This window comes from Caloenas nicobarica, chromosome 18 (genome assembly GCF_036013445.1).
Source record: "Caloenas nicobarica isolate bCalNic1 chromosome 18, bCalNic1.hap1, whole genome shotgun sequence".
Taxonomy (NCBI): Eukaryota; Metazoa; Chordata; class Aves; order Columbiformes; family Columbidae; genus Caloenas; species Caloenas nicobarica.
Genome location: NC_088262.1, coordinates 12,475,484 through 12,491,007, shown reverse-complemented (window position 1 = coordinate 12,491,007; position 15,524 = coordinate 12,475,484). Strand labels below are relative to the sequence as shown.

At 64.5% G+C, this 15,524-nt stretch overlaps 1 protein-coding gene across 1 annotated transcript; it reads right to left on the bottom strand.

Moving 5' to 3' along the window:
* Positions 1–156: 156 nt before the first annotated feature.
* Positions 157–13,950, bottom strand: USP43 (ubiquitin specific peptidase 43). Its single transcript, XM_065647641.1, has 15 exons — positions 13,435–13,950; positions 10,557–10,697; positions 7,985–8,085; positions 7,637–7,729; positions 7,189–7,324; positions 6,943–7,066; positions 6,203–6,374; positions 6,000–6,111; positions 4,897–5,000; positions 4,435–4,512; positions 4,213–4,342; positions 3,273–3,609; positions 2,338–2,496; positions 953–1,069; positions 157–872 (listed from the first exon to the last, which is right to left on the bottom strand). The coding sequence occupies exons 1-15, from the start codon at positions 13,948–13,950 to the stop codon at positions 157–159; spliced, it is 3,036 nt and encodes a 1,011-aa protein (XP_065503713.1).
* Between the last annotated feature and the right edge of the window lie 1,574 nt (positions 13,951–15,524).

Genomic DNA, 15,524 nt, shown 5'->3' with positions numbered 1-15,524 from the left:
TTGGGGTTGTTCTCAGTTCTGGATGACCCTGCTTTGGGATGCCCTGGTTTGGAGTCCCCTGGTTCAGGACCTCTTGGGTTGAGATACCTCCAGTTTGGAACAGTTTGGGAGCCCCCAGTTTGGGATGCCCGGGGAGGCGATGCCAAGGGCCGTGGCTCAGAAGCTGGACTCCGGCACGGCTGGGCGGCACAGCAAGCCCACGGGCTGCCGCCCCCGCTGCAGCGTGGTGCCGGGGGGACCCCAGGCGGGCAGGGGGGGCCCCCTCGCACCCCTGCCCAGTGAGGCCGAGCGCCGCAGGCCCCTCTCGGGGTGCGGGGACAGGCTGGCCGAGCTCTGTGAGCGATTTATGGGCACCGGGCTGGAGGACAGATGTGCGGGGGGGACACCTGCGTCCCCCTCCGGCTGTGGCTGCCTGGGGTGATGGAGCCCCCCTGTCCCCTCCCCGCTCTGCTTCAGGCTGCTCTGGTTTTTAGGGGGTTGGCGCAGGGTCCCCTCGGCACCGGCGCTGGCGGCTCGTCGCAGCGTGGGCACACGGAAGGGCTGGCGGGGGGCTCGGGGGGTGCCCGGCTCTTCCTGCCCCTTGCCGGGCTGTTTTGGGGGGCCATCTGGTGGGGAGCTGGGGGTCGGAGGGGTGTCGAGGCCACTCTCCCCACCTGTGCTGAGTGGGAGGAGGGAGCGGCGGGTACAACGGGGCCGGCGCCCTGACTCCAGATATGCCACCAGCCCCCCCGGGACCCCCAGCCGTCCCCACTCCTTGCTGGAGAAGGACCAGCGGGGGGGCACGGCCACGGAGGGGGCACTGGCAGGTGGGATCTTCACACTGAGGCTGCGGCCCTGGACACTCCGAACCAAGGGTCTGGCCTCGAAGCCACCTGCAATTAAAAAAATAATAAGCGGGGGGTTCTGGAGCCACCCTGGGGTGCTGGGAGTGGCGGCGGGGGATCAGCATCACCTTTCTCCAGGGCAGTGGTGGCATCGGGGGTGCCAGGCGGGGAGGGCCGGGTGGCCGAGTGACGCACAGCTGCGGTGTCCCCTGTGCTGGTGCCCAGGCGCGTCAGCCAGTGGGGACCTGCGGGAGCAGGAGGGTGGGGAGGGTGACAACAACCCTGCACCCCAGGGTGCCCAGCAATGGGGAGCACTGGGCTGCACCAGGTGCAAGTCCATATGTGAATCTGCACAAGTGCATGGTGGGTGTGAGTGGGCCGTGCTGTGTGTGCTGTGTGGCTGCAGTTTAAAGCATTTGTGTGCGCTTGCCACACCACATGTGCTAGCCTGTGTGCCCAGTCGTGTGTAGCTCCATGCATGTGTGCACCTGGTCATACACATGCATGCCAGGGCATGTTCAGCTGTACTGCATGTGCTCAACACTGCATACATAGGTGTGTGTGTGTATCTGTGTGTGTGCGCGCCTGTCTGCCTTACTGTCCCTGCAGAGGCGTGCATGTATGTCTGTGTGCATGCACCACTCTGTGTGTGCAAGTGCTGAACGCATGTGCATTTAGTGGTGCTGTATGTGCACATACAACACTGCACATGTGTGCGCTTGACCATGCCATCCATGCACGTGCACCTACCACAGTGGTTGTGCATGTGTGCACAAGGGTGTGCAGGTGGCTGTGCTGTCTGTGCAAAACCCTGTGCATGCTGGTGTGCACGGGCGTGCACATGTGCACACTTGGCCATGCCATATGTGTGCCTGCCATACAACCCATGCACACACGTGTCCTCATGCATGCCTGTCTGTGCACGCAGCTGTGCTATGCACACACTATGCTGCGTGTGCATGTGCTGAATGCGCATGCGCTCAGCTCTGCTGCAGGTACCATGCTGTGTGCATGTGCACTCAGCTGTGCCGTGTGACGGTGCATGTGCACCTCCCACACTGTTCATGTGTCTGCAAGCGTGTGCATTAGCCTGTGCTATGTGTGCACAACACTGTGCATGCCAATGTGCACAGGCAAGTATGTGCATGTGTGCATGCTTAGTTACGCTATGTATGTATCTGCGGGCCATCCAGTCCATGCATGGGTGTGTATGTGTGTCTGTATGCATGTGTGCATGCACACACCATTCTGTGCACACATGCATTAGTGGTGTGTGCGCCCACACACGACACTGTGTACACCTGCACCTATGCTCACACTGTGTACACCTGCACCTATGCTCTGTGAGCACTCCCCACACTGCGTGTGCACATGCTGAATGCACACACCTGTGGCTCTGCTGCACATGTTTACTGCACCCTGTGTCACATATATGCACTCGGCTGTGCCACACATGCCTGGGGCGGCGGTCTCAGGGTGTGCGGGTGCTGCGGGCAGGGAGATGGGTGCTCACCCCGGAGGGAGCTGCCGGCCGCCCAGGCGGGCGCAGCGTTGCGGCGCTGGTAGAAGAGGATGTAGGCGCTGCGGGTGCTCACCTCGGCCTCTCGCACCCACTCCACCCGGCTGTCATCGTAGCTGTACCAGCGCCCGTCCAGGGCGTTGCAGCAGTAGGCTGGGGCAGGGGGTGAGGGGGGAGACAGGAGGTGAGGGGGGAACACAGGGGGTGGGGGGCAGCAGGCTCTGCCCTTGTCCCCCCCGGCCACCCCACAGTGTAGGGACAGCCTGGGAGTGCAGGACGCTGCTGGGGGACGCATCTCAGTGCCATGGCTGCAGTGCCGTCCTGGGTGTCCCCTGCGCTCCTGCTCCCTGGTGCTCTGCCCCACAGCAGATACCCCTGAGCTGCCTCTCAACCCCATGCTGTGCCCCCACACATCAACGAGGTGGCCCCCCCAAACCCACACTGTGCCCCATGGCATATCCCTCTGATGTGGCCCCCTAGCCCCATGATGTGCCCCACAGCACAGCCCCTTTAGTGCCCCTGCAAACCCCACACCATGCCCTCTGAAGTGCCCCCCACTCTGCTGCCAAGCTGCATGGCACACCCTCTGCAGTGCCCCTCCAAACCCCACATCACGCCGCCTCCAAGCACCCCTTTTGCAGTGCCCCCCATGGGACATCCCTGCAGTGCCCCCAGCCCTACAGCACACCCCCTGCCACGGCCCCCAACCCCACGCTGCGCCCCCCAGCACACTCCCTGCAGTGCTTCCCAAACCCACACCTTGCCCCATGGCACACCCTCTGCAGTACCCCCACAAACCCCACAACATGCCCTCCAGCACACCCCTTGCAGTGCCCCCCAACTGCACAGCACACCCCACGGCACAATCCTGCAGCACCCCGAAACCCCACGCCATGCCCCACACCCCTGCAGTGCCCCACCCCGCTCACCAGTGTAGTGCCCCCCCTGCATGCTGCCGTGGTGGTTGCAGACCGCGTACAGGTCGTAGAGGTAGTCGCGGGGGGAGCAAGGAGGGGGCTGCCAGGGCGCCCAGTGCCCCAACATCTGCCCGCTGGCCTGGCCCCGCTGTGCCACATGGGGGGCCATGTCCAGGCCCCGCAGTGGGAACCTCACCAGCGTGGTGAGTTTGTGCCGCTGCTCAGCCACCTGCCGAAAGCGCTTGAGGTGGATGATGAGGATGTCGGGCAGCGTCCAGAGGCTCAGCTTCACCGTGCCCTGCTGTGGCACCTTGCAGTGCGGGCAGCGCCAGGCGTCGTCTGGGGCCAGCTGGGGACAACACACAGAACCATAGAATGTCCTGAGCTGGAAGGGACCCACAAGGACCATCGAGTCCAACTCTCGTCCCTGCACAGGACACCCCACAGGTCACCCCGTGTGTCTGAGGACGTTGTCCAGTCTCTTCTTGAACACTGTCAGGCTGGGGCCGTGACACCTCCCTGGGGAGCCTGTTCCAGTGTCCAGCACCTCTGGGTGAAGAACCTTTTCCTCATGGCCAACCGACCCTCCCCTGGCACATCTTCCTGCCGTTCCCTGGGTTCTGTCACTGTCACAGAGAGAAGAGCTCAGCCCTGCCCCTCCTGCTCCCCTGCTGGAGCTGCAGCCCCATGAGCTCTGCCCTCAGTCTCCTCTGCTCCAGCTGAACCAACCCAGGGACTTCAGCCGCTCCTCATACGGCTTCCCCTCCAAACCCTTCACCGACTTTGTGTCCCTCCTCTAGACACTCTCCAGTAGCTTTATCTCCTTTTTATCCTGTGTCCCCAGTCCTGCACACAGTGCTCCAGGTGAGTACTGTGCCACAGCCACCTCCGAAGCACCCCCGGCACTGCCAAAGCCACCCCCGGCACCGCGGACAGGCAGGGTGTGCGGTACCTGCTCCTCCTTGGTGTAGAGCTGGAAGCACTCATCCAGCGTGCAGCTGTGCTGCTGCCGGTGCGCTTGCTGCTGCAGCTGCACGCTCTCCGCGTCCTGCACCTCCTCCTCCTGGATGTCCCCAAAAAGGCTATGGGGACAGGGGGGTGACATAACATCGGGCAGGGTCAGTGACCTGGGTGTTTGGGTGTCCCCCCCCAGCCCTGAGTGCATGGGACTCACCGCTCTTTGGTGCTCATGTCCCACTCTACTGTCAGCTTCACGTGGGGAGGGCCACCCCCCTGGCTCAGCTGCAAGGCTCTGGGGGACAATGACAAGGTGAGATGGCCCCCTGAAGTCCCCTGTCCCCACAGGGCCACCTCTCTGCAGCCCATAGTGGCAGCTGGGGACAGCCACCACCTCCCCATGCAGCATCCGTGGCATGGACATGGAGCTGGGGACCCAGTCCCCAGGGAGGTGGGTGGCCACCGCAGTGACCACCCATGGTGACACCACTGGCCACACACAGGGACACTGGCCAGCCACAGGGACACCTTTGGCCCCCCATGGTGCCAACACAACCACCCACAGGGACATCGTGGCCACCCACAGGGACACTGTGACCTGCCATTGTGACCACCACTGGCCAGCCCTGGGGAGTGAGGGGACATCCTGGGCACAATCCTGTCCCTGCAGCGCCCTTACCTGTCAACGGCGGGGTGACAGAGGGGGCGGGGGTCCTGCGGGGACAGGTAGGCACAGGTGGCCAAGCCTCCTGCCAGGCGGATGCGGAAGAGGGTCCCCGCGCCCTGCAAGGGGAGAGGGGGCTGTGGGGTGCAGGGGGCACAGCCCCCCCACCCTCTGGTGTCACCCAGGGGGAGCCATGCCTTGTGACATAGGACAAAAAAAGCCCCAAAAATCAGATTCCTTTGGTCCCTGTGGCAGGGCTGGCAAGGGACACCCATGGGAATGGGGACGCAGGGCTGGGGGTGGCCTGTCCCACTGCTGCGGTGCGGCTGGGGACAAAGCGGCAGCGCAGGGACACCAGCACCTGTGGGATGGTATCCCCTGGGTGCTGTGGAGAGCGGCTGGGCTGGGGTGGCTCTGCCGCCGGAGCTGACTGGCACTGCGGGCAGCCATGGCGATGCCGTGCCCACCCATGGTGACACCACTGGCCACCTGCAGCAACAATACAACGACCTGCAGGGACACCAGAGCTACCCACAGGGACATTGTGGCCACCCATGGTGACACCACCGGCCACCTGCGGTGACAACATGACCACCCACAGGGAGACCACTGCCACCCAGAGAGACACAGTGGCCACCCACAGTGACACCACTGGCTGCCTGCAGTGCAAATATGACCACCCCCAGGGACAGCATGGCCACCTCCAGGGACCATCAGCATCAACAACACAACCACCCCCAGGGCCACCACAACCACCCATGATACCATTGGTGACCTTGCAGCCAAGCACAGTTCCACCATGGTCACCCATGGTGCCACCACAGCCAGTGATGGTGCCAACCACAGCCACCCGTGGAGACACCATGGGCACCCACAGCTCTGTCACAGCCACCCACAGAGACACCCACGATGGGCACCCACAGCTCTACCACAGCCACCCATGGAGACACCCACCATGGCCCACCCACAACTCTATCACAGCCACCTGGGGAGACACCACGGCCACTCAAAGCTCTACCACGGCCACCTGTAGCCCATCCCCACCATGGCTGCAGTGCCAGCAGCCCTGGCCACATGCGTCCCCAGCAAGGGACGGCAGTGTCCCCATTCCCGCTCACCTGGGCCCGCACCTCTCCCCGCAGCAGCGCCCGCAGCTGGGCCAGGATGCTCTGCTGGAGCTGCTCCCAGGAGACGTCCCGCTCCTCCCGCAGCACCAGTGGTGGCCCGAACCTGGGGACAACGGGGGACACTGGCTGAGGGGGGGACACCCCCGCGGCCCCTCCCGGCGGGGGAAGGCAGGCGCGGGCAGGCGGGCAGGTACCTGGCAAGGCGGGGGCCGGTGCCCGCCGTGTTGCAGAGCAGCAGCAGGATGCGGCCGCCCGGCCCGTGCAGGCAGCCGTGCAGGCAGTCGCAGGAGCGGGCGGCAGCGGGCGGCAGGCGCTGTCCCTCGGGCTGGGCCCCCCTGGGGGAGGCGGGCAGGCTGCGGGGACACCCTGCGGGCAGGGCCAGGGTCAGCCAGGGACGCTTGTTTAGTATTAATTAGGTACTAATTAGCATCCATGCTCCTCTCCCGCAGCAACGTCCCCATGGGAGGTCCCTGCCTGCAGCACTGCCTCCTGCACCCCCGCGCTGCCCACCAACCATAGCCCACGGGACTCAGCCTCTACCAATCACAGCAGAGCATGCCTGCCTCCCACCAATCATAGGGCAGGGGGAGAGAGGGAAAAGGCTCCCACCAATCAGAGCAGAGCACACCCCCCTCCCACCAACCACAGCATGCGTGCCAAGGTTCCCACCAATCACAGCAGAGGACACAGCTCCCACCAATCACAGCAGTGCAGGCATGCGACCCACAGCAAAGGATATCAGTCTCCCACCAATCCCCGTGGAGAGCAGCTACCTCTGACCAATCACAACAGACAGGACACCACTCCCCCACCAATCACAGCGAGAGGAACCACCAACCCCAGGGATGCTCCCACCACCCCGCGAGCCGCTCCCAACCAATCAGCGCTGTGCAGGTGCCAGCCGCAGCCAATGGGGACGGGCAGGGGGTGGTACCTGTGTGGCGGGCGGGGGGCGGCTGGAAGGCGTAGAGCGGCGCTCCCTCCCCGGCCCCGCCCAGCGCCTCCGCGTCACCCAGGGAGCGCAGGAACCCCCGCGGGGACACCTCGGCCAGGATCACCTGTGGGACGGCACCTCGGTGTCCCTCGGGGGATGTGCCCTCCCATGTCCCCAACACTGAGGGACAGCATTGTCAGTGTCCCCCAGGAGGGGTGTCCCCTCCCGTGCCCCCCACCCCGTTACCTGCTCTGGGGGGATGTGTCCCTCCCGCGCCACCATCTCCCGCAGCTCAGCCACGGTGCCCAACAGGGGCACGGCCAGTCCCACCCGCACGAACCGCCAGCGCTCGCACTGCAGCACCAGGGTGACGTTGAGAGCCCTGGGGACACCGGGGGGACACACATGCACACCTCAGCAGGGGAAGCCACCGCGCACCGCACCGAGACCTGACGCCACTCGTGACCACGCCGGAGGAACCTGTTGCGTGGCAGCTCTGACTCCGGGACAGCAAACACCCACTGGACACAGCTCCATGGTGGTGGCTGTCACTTGTCCCAACACTGCCACCATCTCCTGAATTAACGATTTACCCCAAAACATACAAATTTCTCTCACTGAAACCGAAACCCCGCTGGGCAGCGGCCGCGTCTCTCACTGCACCAAGCGGCTGGGGAGGCAGGGCCGGGCTCACCTGGTCTGGCGCAGCGGGATGGGCAGGGAGATGCACAGGAAGGGGTCAAAGGTGTTGCTCTGCTTCAGGCAGTGCGGGCACGTCAGGGAGGACCTGCAGAACACGGCCGGGGCGTGTCACCGGCATGGGGACAGCACCCCAGGGTCCCCACCGGCGGCTGCACCGCCCTGCTGGCAGTACCGCATCTCAGGTACTGTATCCCAGGTACCGCACCCTGGGTACCGCATCCCCGGGAGGATGGAGCCTCCCTGCAGGGCTGAGTGCTCCCAGCTCATCCCTTCTCTAGGCTGGCAGAGTCCGGCCACCCCCCACCACAGACCCGTCAGGGCAGGACTGTCCCCCCCGCACCTGTACTGTGCCTGGAAGTGGCTCTGCACGAAGCTCTGCCCGCAGGGCTGCCAGGCGGCCGGTGAGGACCTGCCGGCATCGATGATCCCGTCCTCACCAGCCTGTGGGGACAAGAGACAAGTGAGCAAGGTGCAGGGGTGACCCCCCCACCACTGAGGGGCTGGGGACTCATCACAGTGAACCAAGCCCAGCTTTGGTGTCCCCGTGGCACCCATCCTGAGGAAAGGCAGGGCACCCAGCCAGGGAGGCAGCCGCTTTTGCCAAATTCAGGGGATGCCAGAACCAGCTGTGGGAGGTGAGATGTGCCCTGCACCCAGGATGCCCGAGAGGAACCAGGTCCTCTGCTCTGCTCCACAGGGAATGGGGACACTGGGACATGACCGTGTTATGCAGCCAAACCTGCCCGGTTAGGAGACATAGAATACCAGAATCATAGAATCATTTTGGTTGGAAAAGACCTGCAAGATCATCAAGTCCAACCATAACCCACCCCTGGCACTGCCCCATGTCCCTGAGAACCTCATGTCCGTCTGTCCAACCCCTCCAGGGATGGTGACTCCAGCACTGCCCTGGGCAGCCTGTTCCAGTGCCCCACAGCCCTTGGGGGAAGAAATTGTTCCCAGGATCCAACCTCAACCTGCCCTGGTGCAACTTGAGGACGTTTTCTCTGGTCCTGTCACTTGTTACTTGGGTTCTTGGTCCAACATCTCCCTGCCTGCACCCTGCCTGCTATCTCCCTGCCCACCCGCTGCCCTGGGAACCACAGGGAGCCCCTGTCCCCACACACACAGGACAGAAGCCACGAGCTTCATCCTCTGCTATGGGCACATGGGCACATTCTGATGGCAGAAGAGATGTCACAGAAAGGAGCCCCAATAGCCTGGGAAAGGACTGAGGTGTTTTGGGGCAAGAAGAAAGATTTTGGAGTCGCAGTGAGCAAGACTGAAAAATCAGTGAGGTATTTGGCTGTGAGGCAGATTTTCCTCATGCCATCTGCTGGCACTGGGTCCTGCTGTGCCTGACGTGTCCTCGCAGTCTGTGCGGGGCCAGGGTCCATCTGCCGTGGACTTGGACTCTGTCTGTGCCCCAAGTGGCCCCCAAAATCCCCCCAAAACCCAAGGGGATGTCTCCTCCTCCTCCAGCCCTCCCAGCAGCCAAGCCCTGGTCCCCACCAGGGTGGCCCCAGAGCCGCTGGGTACCAGGGCAGCCACCAAACACCCAGGAGGGTATTTAGAATCATAGAATCATTTGGTTGGAAAAGACTTTCAAGATCATCAAGTCCAACAGTTAACCCAACCCTGGCACTACCCCATGTCCCTGAGAACCTCATCTCCACGTCTGTTCAACCCCTCCAGGGATGGTGACTCCACCACTGCCCTGGGCAGCCTGAAACAGTGCCCAACAACCCCTCCCAAACCAGGACAGGCACATGTGTGCCCAGCTCCAACCAGGCACTTCAGAGCCATTTATTCATGCTCATGGCCCCCTCAGGACACCCTGTCCCCATGGACACAAGCACACGGGTGCCACTTGGGTGGCACACCCCAAAAGGGGACAAGACCACAGTGAAGGGCTGGGGGAGGCTGATCCAAACTGCAGATGCTGGGAGGACATAAAGAGTCCTGTCCCTGGAGCCAGGTGGGCATCTCGGGCATTGCCACGGCACCACCGCCAGTGGTGTCACACCATAGCCCACGGCAGCTGGTGACACCTAGCATTAAACAAGCTGCCCGCTGCCAGGCTCTCCCTGAGAGCCGAGGGGATCTACACACCCCCGGGGAAAGGCAGGCAGGGCTGAGACCAGATCAGCTCAGTGCAGGGATGACTGCAGACCCTGCCCAAGAAGGTCTAGGAGCCATAGGGCTGCCCCAGCCCCAGGTTTTGGGGACGGGCACTGCAGCTGAACTCTCCCACAGGGACAGAGCCCAGGTGAGGCTGGGGTATGGGCAGGGGCTGCCTGCGGGGTCCCCGGACCCCACCCCACAGCCACAGCCACCATGCCCCACGCTGGGGACAGGGAGCACGAAGATGGTCTCAGGATCCCTGTGCCCCAGGTGGGCATCACCCCCAAAATGGGGACAGCACTGCCGAGCACAACTACCCCAGCACAAACCCATCCGCTGCAACAGGTGATGCCATGCACGCAGATGGATGGAGGGAGACTTAATTACTGGGTTTGCCAGAAGCAAAGCTGCCGAGCGCTGTAATTACAGCTTAGCTGGAGGTGGGGAAGGACAAGGGGGGGGCGGATCTCCTCCCAGCCAAGCAACCCCAAGAACTGGGGTGCCCACCAGAACTGGGGAGCTCAGCCGGACAGACCAGCTCATGCCAACACCCCCACGCTCTCCCAGCACCCAATCACCCTACTCAGCCCCGCAGCACCCAGATCCCAACAGCCTCCCCTCACACACAGGGGCCAAACCACATCACCCACATCCCCACCCCATACCAGTACAGGGGGACAACTCCAGCCTGTCCCCTCCCAGGACATCTCAGCTTCCCCAGTCCCAGGCCCAGCATGGACATCTCCCCCAAGCCAAGGTGTGCAGCCACCCTGGCAAGGGCCACCCACCTCCTCGGGGACACCAGTGTGCTGTGCGGGGGACGCAGCACCCAGGTCCTCATGCATGCGGTCCAGCAGCCAGAGCAGGAACTCGAGTGCGTCGTGCTGCGCGTTGCCCCTGAATTGCGCACTGTGCTTGGAGACGATGTTCTGCAAGAGATGGGCAGGGAGGGCGCTGAGCCTGGCACTAACAAACGGCAAGTTCATTAGCACCCGTCACAAAAACCCATCCCTGCTTCCTGCCTCTGCAGGGACACTGCAGCCACCCTGGGGACAGCTGAGCACACACGGCCAGAATGGCAGCTCTGTGGCCCATCACTGTGGTGTCCCAGCTTTCAGATGCTGGGACAAGGCCAGGAGGGGACAGCTTGCCACAGGCAAGGGGACACGGCACATCCCAACAAATCCAGACAAGTCTGGCCCGCGGGGACCCACCAATGTCACCTGCCCTGCACGCCCCGGTGGCATTAGCTCCGCCAGGGGAAGGCAATTCCCAGCGCCAGGATGCCCCAGCAGGGAGCAGCTCTCCCCCAGCCCCTGCCTGGCCCTGCCACCCCGCCACCAGCAGCCAGCCCAGTGCCTCTCCATGCCTCAGTTTCCCCAGCCGGGTGATGCTGGCGGTGCCAGCCCAGCCACCCAAGGCCCTAGAAGAGACGAGGGCTGTTCATACAGCCAAGCAAAAGTGTGGCCCAGGGGCAAGGGAGCTGCCAGCCCTGCCTGCACAGGCAGGAGGAAAGCCCCTGAGCAAACCTCCTGCATCCCAAAACTGGGGATGCTCAGCCCATCAGAGCTGGCACTCTGCAGCCTCCAACTGAAGCAGAGCAGCTGAGACCGGGGCGTGGACCAGAGATGTCCCTGATGGAGCCACGTGCCAGGGAGTTCCCAGCAGCCCCCCGGGGCAGTACCGGGGGATGCTGCCTGCCCTGCCAGGCTCTGCCCCTCCACCCAAAGCCCTGCCAGGTCCCCCTCCCCGAGGGTGCCCCCTCCTTTCCCCCTGTCCTCCTTACCCCCAGCCCCTCAGGAGGTCCCCAGGTGCTGACAGGGCTCCGCAGAGCATTCTGTCCCCCATCTCCCCCATGAAGCACCCCAGAAGGCAGAGCTTAGGGTCCCCAAGAACCTGTCTCCAAGCCTGGGCTGGCAGCAGCTGCTCAGAGCCAACGGGGAAAGCACGATTTTGGGAGCCCCAAATCCAGCACCAGGAGGGGGAAACCCCAACCATCTGTATGGATCTTAACCAGCTGATGCAGTTACATCCCAGCCATCCATGGTTAAAATCAAACCAACACGTCGGGGCAGGGGTCAGACCTTCAGCACCACTGGGACCCACCCAGAGCCAAGATGCCTCTGGCCACCACCTTGCCTGTCCCCAGCCCCGCTCTCCTCACAGCAGAGGGAGCAAGGCCACCACAGATGGCCTTCCAACAAAATGAACCACAGACTCGGTTCTTATTTAGACAGATTAAAAAAAAAATAAAAATAAGGTGGCAATTCATGGCAGATGCAGATAACCACCCGAAGGGAGGAAACTCAAAGCAGAGGCTGGATGTTTGGGGTGGTTTTTTTGTTTGGTTGGGTTTGTTTGCCTCTCTGTGCCTAAAGAACCTGTGTGTTTGGGAGCAGAGGGCATGGAAATACTGTGACCAGTGCTGCAAGAGCCGGTTACTTTGCTATAAGGAAATTAAAGGCAATGAGCTCCCCCAGCAGCACCCATTGCACCCTTGCAGTCACTGTGGGGTGGGTGCTGCCACCCTCCCGGCCAGGAAGGGAGGCAGGCAGGTCTCCCTGGGAAAGGTGGGGGCAGAGCAGCAGGTACCCCATCCCTGTCTGCACAGGACCAGCCTGGCTGCCCCCCCAGGAGCCGGCAGTGCTGCCAGAAACCTTGACACGGGCAGGGGCCCAGTCCCCCAGCAGCACCTCTGAGCACTCTGTGAAGTTTAATTGCAGCAGCAAGTCCCTGGGGAAATGTCACCCCATAGGCATGTGTCCCTGAGCGTAGGGGGCTGCCATGCCAGGATCAAAGTGCTGCTCTGTGCTTGACACCCTGTCCTTGTCCCCAGACTGGGTGCAGGCCTGCAGCACGCTGGCCTGTGCCCTGCAGGGATGTGACATGCACTCAGCCACAGGGCCTGAGGCCACTGGGTTGGGCTCCCGTGGCACCATCCCCTGGTGGCACCATCCCACGGTGGCGCCACCAAGACCAGCGTCGCGCTCACTCTTCAGCTCCATGGGGGTGGCCGGGGCAGTGAGTTCGCCCACCCAAGGGAGGTCAGAGCTCAGCTGAAGGCAGGAGGCGGGTGACAGCAGTGGGGCTGGAGAGACAGCGGGGCTGGGGGGCATTTGGCAGGGCAGAGCAAGGCCCATGGGGAGGATGTGGTACAGGAGAGGGTGCTGTGAGCTGGGAGTGCTGGGAGTAGCAGGGGATCCCAGTGAGTGCTGGGGGCACGGGGTGTGGATGGGGTGCGGGCGGGGTGTGCAAGGCAGGGAGTGCGGTGGGTGCTGGAGGCAGGAGACGCAGGTGGGTGCCAGGAGTTGGGGCATGCTGGGAGTAGGACATGCTGGTGGGTCCTGTGAGCTGGGGTGCCAGTGGGTGCTGTGGGGCAGGGGATTCCAGTAGGATGTGCCGGGCAGCAGGTGCAGTGGGTGCTGATGGCAGGGGATGCTGGTGGGTGCTCAGGGGGCGAGGAGCCTGGTGGGTGCTGGAGATGCCATCGGGTGCTGAGGGCAGGGGATACTGGTGGGTGCTGGGACAGGCGATCTGGGTAGGACGCACAGGGCGGAGGGTGCCGGTGGGTTCTGGAGATGCCGGTGGGATGCGCAAGGCAGGGGATGCCCGTGGGTGCTGGGGCCGGGCGCGGTGTGCGCGCGGGTCCCGCTGCGCGGGCCGTACCTTGAACTCCGCGGAGAGCTGCGGGGTGTAGTCGCGGGTCCAGAGGGCGCGGACCAGCGCCGCCAGCCGGTGCGTGACCTCGGCGCGGGCCCCGCGGGCGCGGTACCGGCCCAGCGCCAGGAACTCGGCCAGCGGCGCCGTGTTGCTGAGGCACTGCACCACCGCGTTCATGAAGCAGGTGTTCCCGTGGTTCCGCAGCCCCTGCGCGCCCGGCGGCCGCTCCCCGCCGCCGCTCCCGCTGCCCCCCGCCGCCGCCGCCGCTCCCCCGGGCCGCCGCCTCCGGCCCCCCAGCCCCGGGCCGCCGCCCCCCCGGAACCCGCCGTCATCGTCCTCCGGCACGGCTCGGCGCCTCCCGCGGCCGCCGGCCAGGCGCGCCCAGGTGCGGAGCAGCCGCCCGGCCAGGCTGCCCAGGGAGCGCAGGGCGCGCCGCCGCCCGCCCCCCGCCCGCCGCCCCGCCGGGCTCCCCCCGCCGCCCCGCCGCCGCCCGGGGCCGGTTCGCCCCCCCGCCGCGCTCATGGCCCCGGGCGGCCGCCGCCCTCCCCCGGCGCCTCCGGCCCCGCCGCGGCGCGCATGGCCCCGGGCGGGCGCTGGGCACCCCCCGCCGCCGGTGCCGGTGCGGGGGCCGGAGGGGCCGGGCGGGCGGTTTTGTGCGCGGCCGGCTCCTCCCCCGGCCGGGCTGGGGCTGCGAGCAGGGAGAGGGACGGGAGGAGGAGGAGGAGGAGGGCGCGGGGAGCGGGGAGCTGCTGCTGCCGCTGGCGGCGGGCGGCACCGGCTGCCCCGGTGTCCCCAGCATCACCCCGAGGTACCTCAGCCTCATGTCCCCAGCATCACACCAGGGCTTTCCCGGGAGTCCCAGCCATGTCCCCTCAGCATCTCCCAGCACCCCCGGCATCACTCCAGGGCTTTCTCCAGAGGTCCAGCATCACCGCAGGCTACCCCAGCCCACCGTCCCCAGCATCACTGCAGGGTACCCCAGCCCACTGTCCCCAGCATCACCGCAGGGTACCCCAGCCCTCTGCCCCCTCCGTGGCCCCAGGGCTTTCCCAGGAGTCCCAGTCGTACCCCCTGGTACTGCCCCAGGCTGCCCCCAGCATCACCCCAGGGTGTCACAGCACCGCTGTGGGGTGCCCTGATCCTGCCACCTCAGAATGCTCTTAGCTGGGACAGTGGGACAGTGGCCACCTCTGCACCCACCACACTGAGGTTTTGAGACCTAATGAAGCTCCCTCCACAAAGAGCCACAAAACAAGTGTGGCCACCCCAGCGCTGCAGAGCCTGGAGGCTTTGGCTGCCTCCTGCCCAGCCCACACCAGCTGGCACCATGTGTGGGTGCTTGTTTGGGGTCCGGCAGAGCTTGGCTGGGGAGGGACAGTGTCGCCTTCCCCCCGCCGCAGGGATCGGCCCCTGAGCCTTCCCTATGTGGCCAGGGGGGACACAGGATGGCTGAGGCCACTGGGTCAGCTCCCTCCTCCCCACCTGCAGCACCGCCAGCAGAGGAAAGCCACTCTGGTTTCGACAAGCAGTTTTCAACCGGATCAGTCCCATGGTCCAGCTGGATCCATCCCACAGCACCACACTAGTGGGACCGGCTGTTTCTGCAGCAACTCGCCCTTGACTGCAACCTGGTGGCAACGTGTTGTTCTTCAAACAGCTCTGAGAGACTCACATCTCCCAACCAAGTCCAGCCATGTGACGCTGGGACCCACCTGTCTGTGCCAACAACCTCGAGATTAACCCTGGCCCGGGATTGCTTTGACAGCTCCCAGCACACTGCTGAGGTAACAGCTCGGAGCACTGCCCCAGTGACCAGGATCCTGGGCACATCTCGGGCAGAGCTGTCCTTAAACAGGGCCAAGGGGCTGGCAAGGGATGGAGTGGGAAGGAGGTCTCTGTGCCAGGCACGGGTGCCACTCGGTGTCACCTTGCTGCAGGGCAAGGGGGGTTGCAGTGGCCCCATTGCAGCTGTGTGGCTCTTCTCTCCCCAGGGAGCTGCAGAGGCTGATGCAGAGCCAGAGCGGGGTGGTTCCCAGGGGATCTGAGCTCAGCTGTGGGTGCTGTGGATTCTCTTCCATCCCTGCAGGTCTTGGCAG

Coding starts and splice junctions, on each gene's coding strand:
- USP43 (XM_065647641.1), bottom strand. CDS start 13,950: ATGAGCGCGGCGGGGGGGCGAACCGGCCCCGGGCGGCGGCGGGGCGGC. Junction 8,086..10,556: donor ACACTGGTGTCCCCGAGGAG/GTGGGTGGCCCT, acceptor TTGTCCCCACAG/GCTGGTGAGGACGGGATCAT. Junction 7,730..7,984: donor CACTTCCAGGCACAGTACAG/GTGCGGGGGGGA, acceptor CGTGTTCTGCAG/GTCCTCCCTGACGTGCCCGC.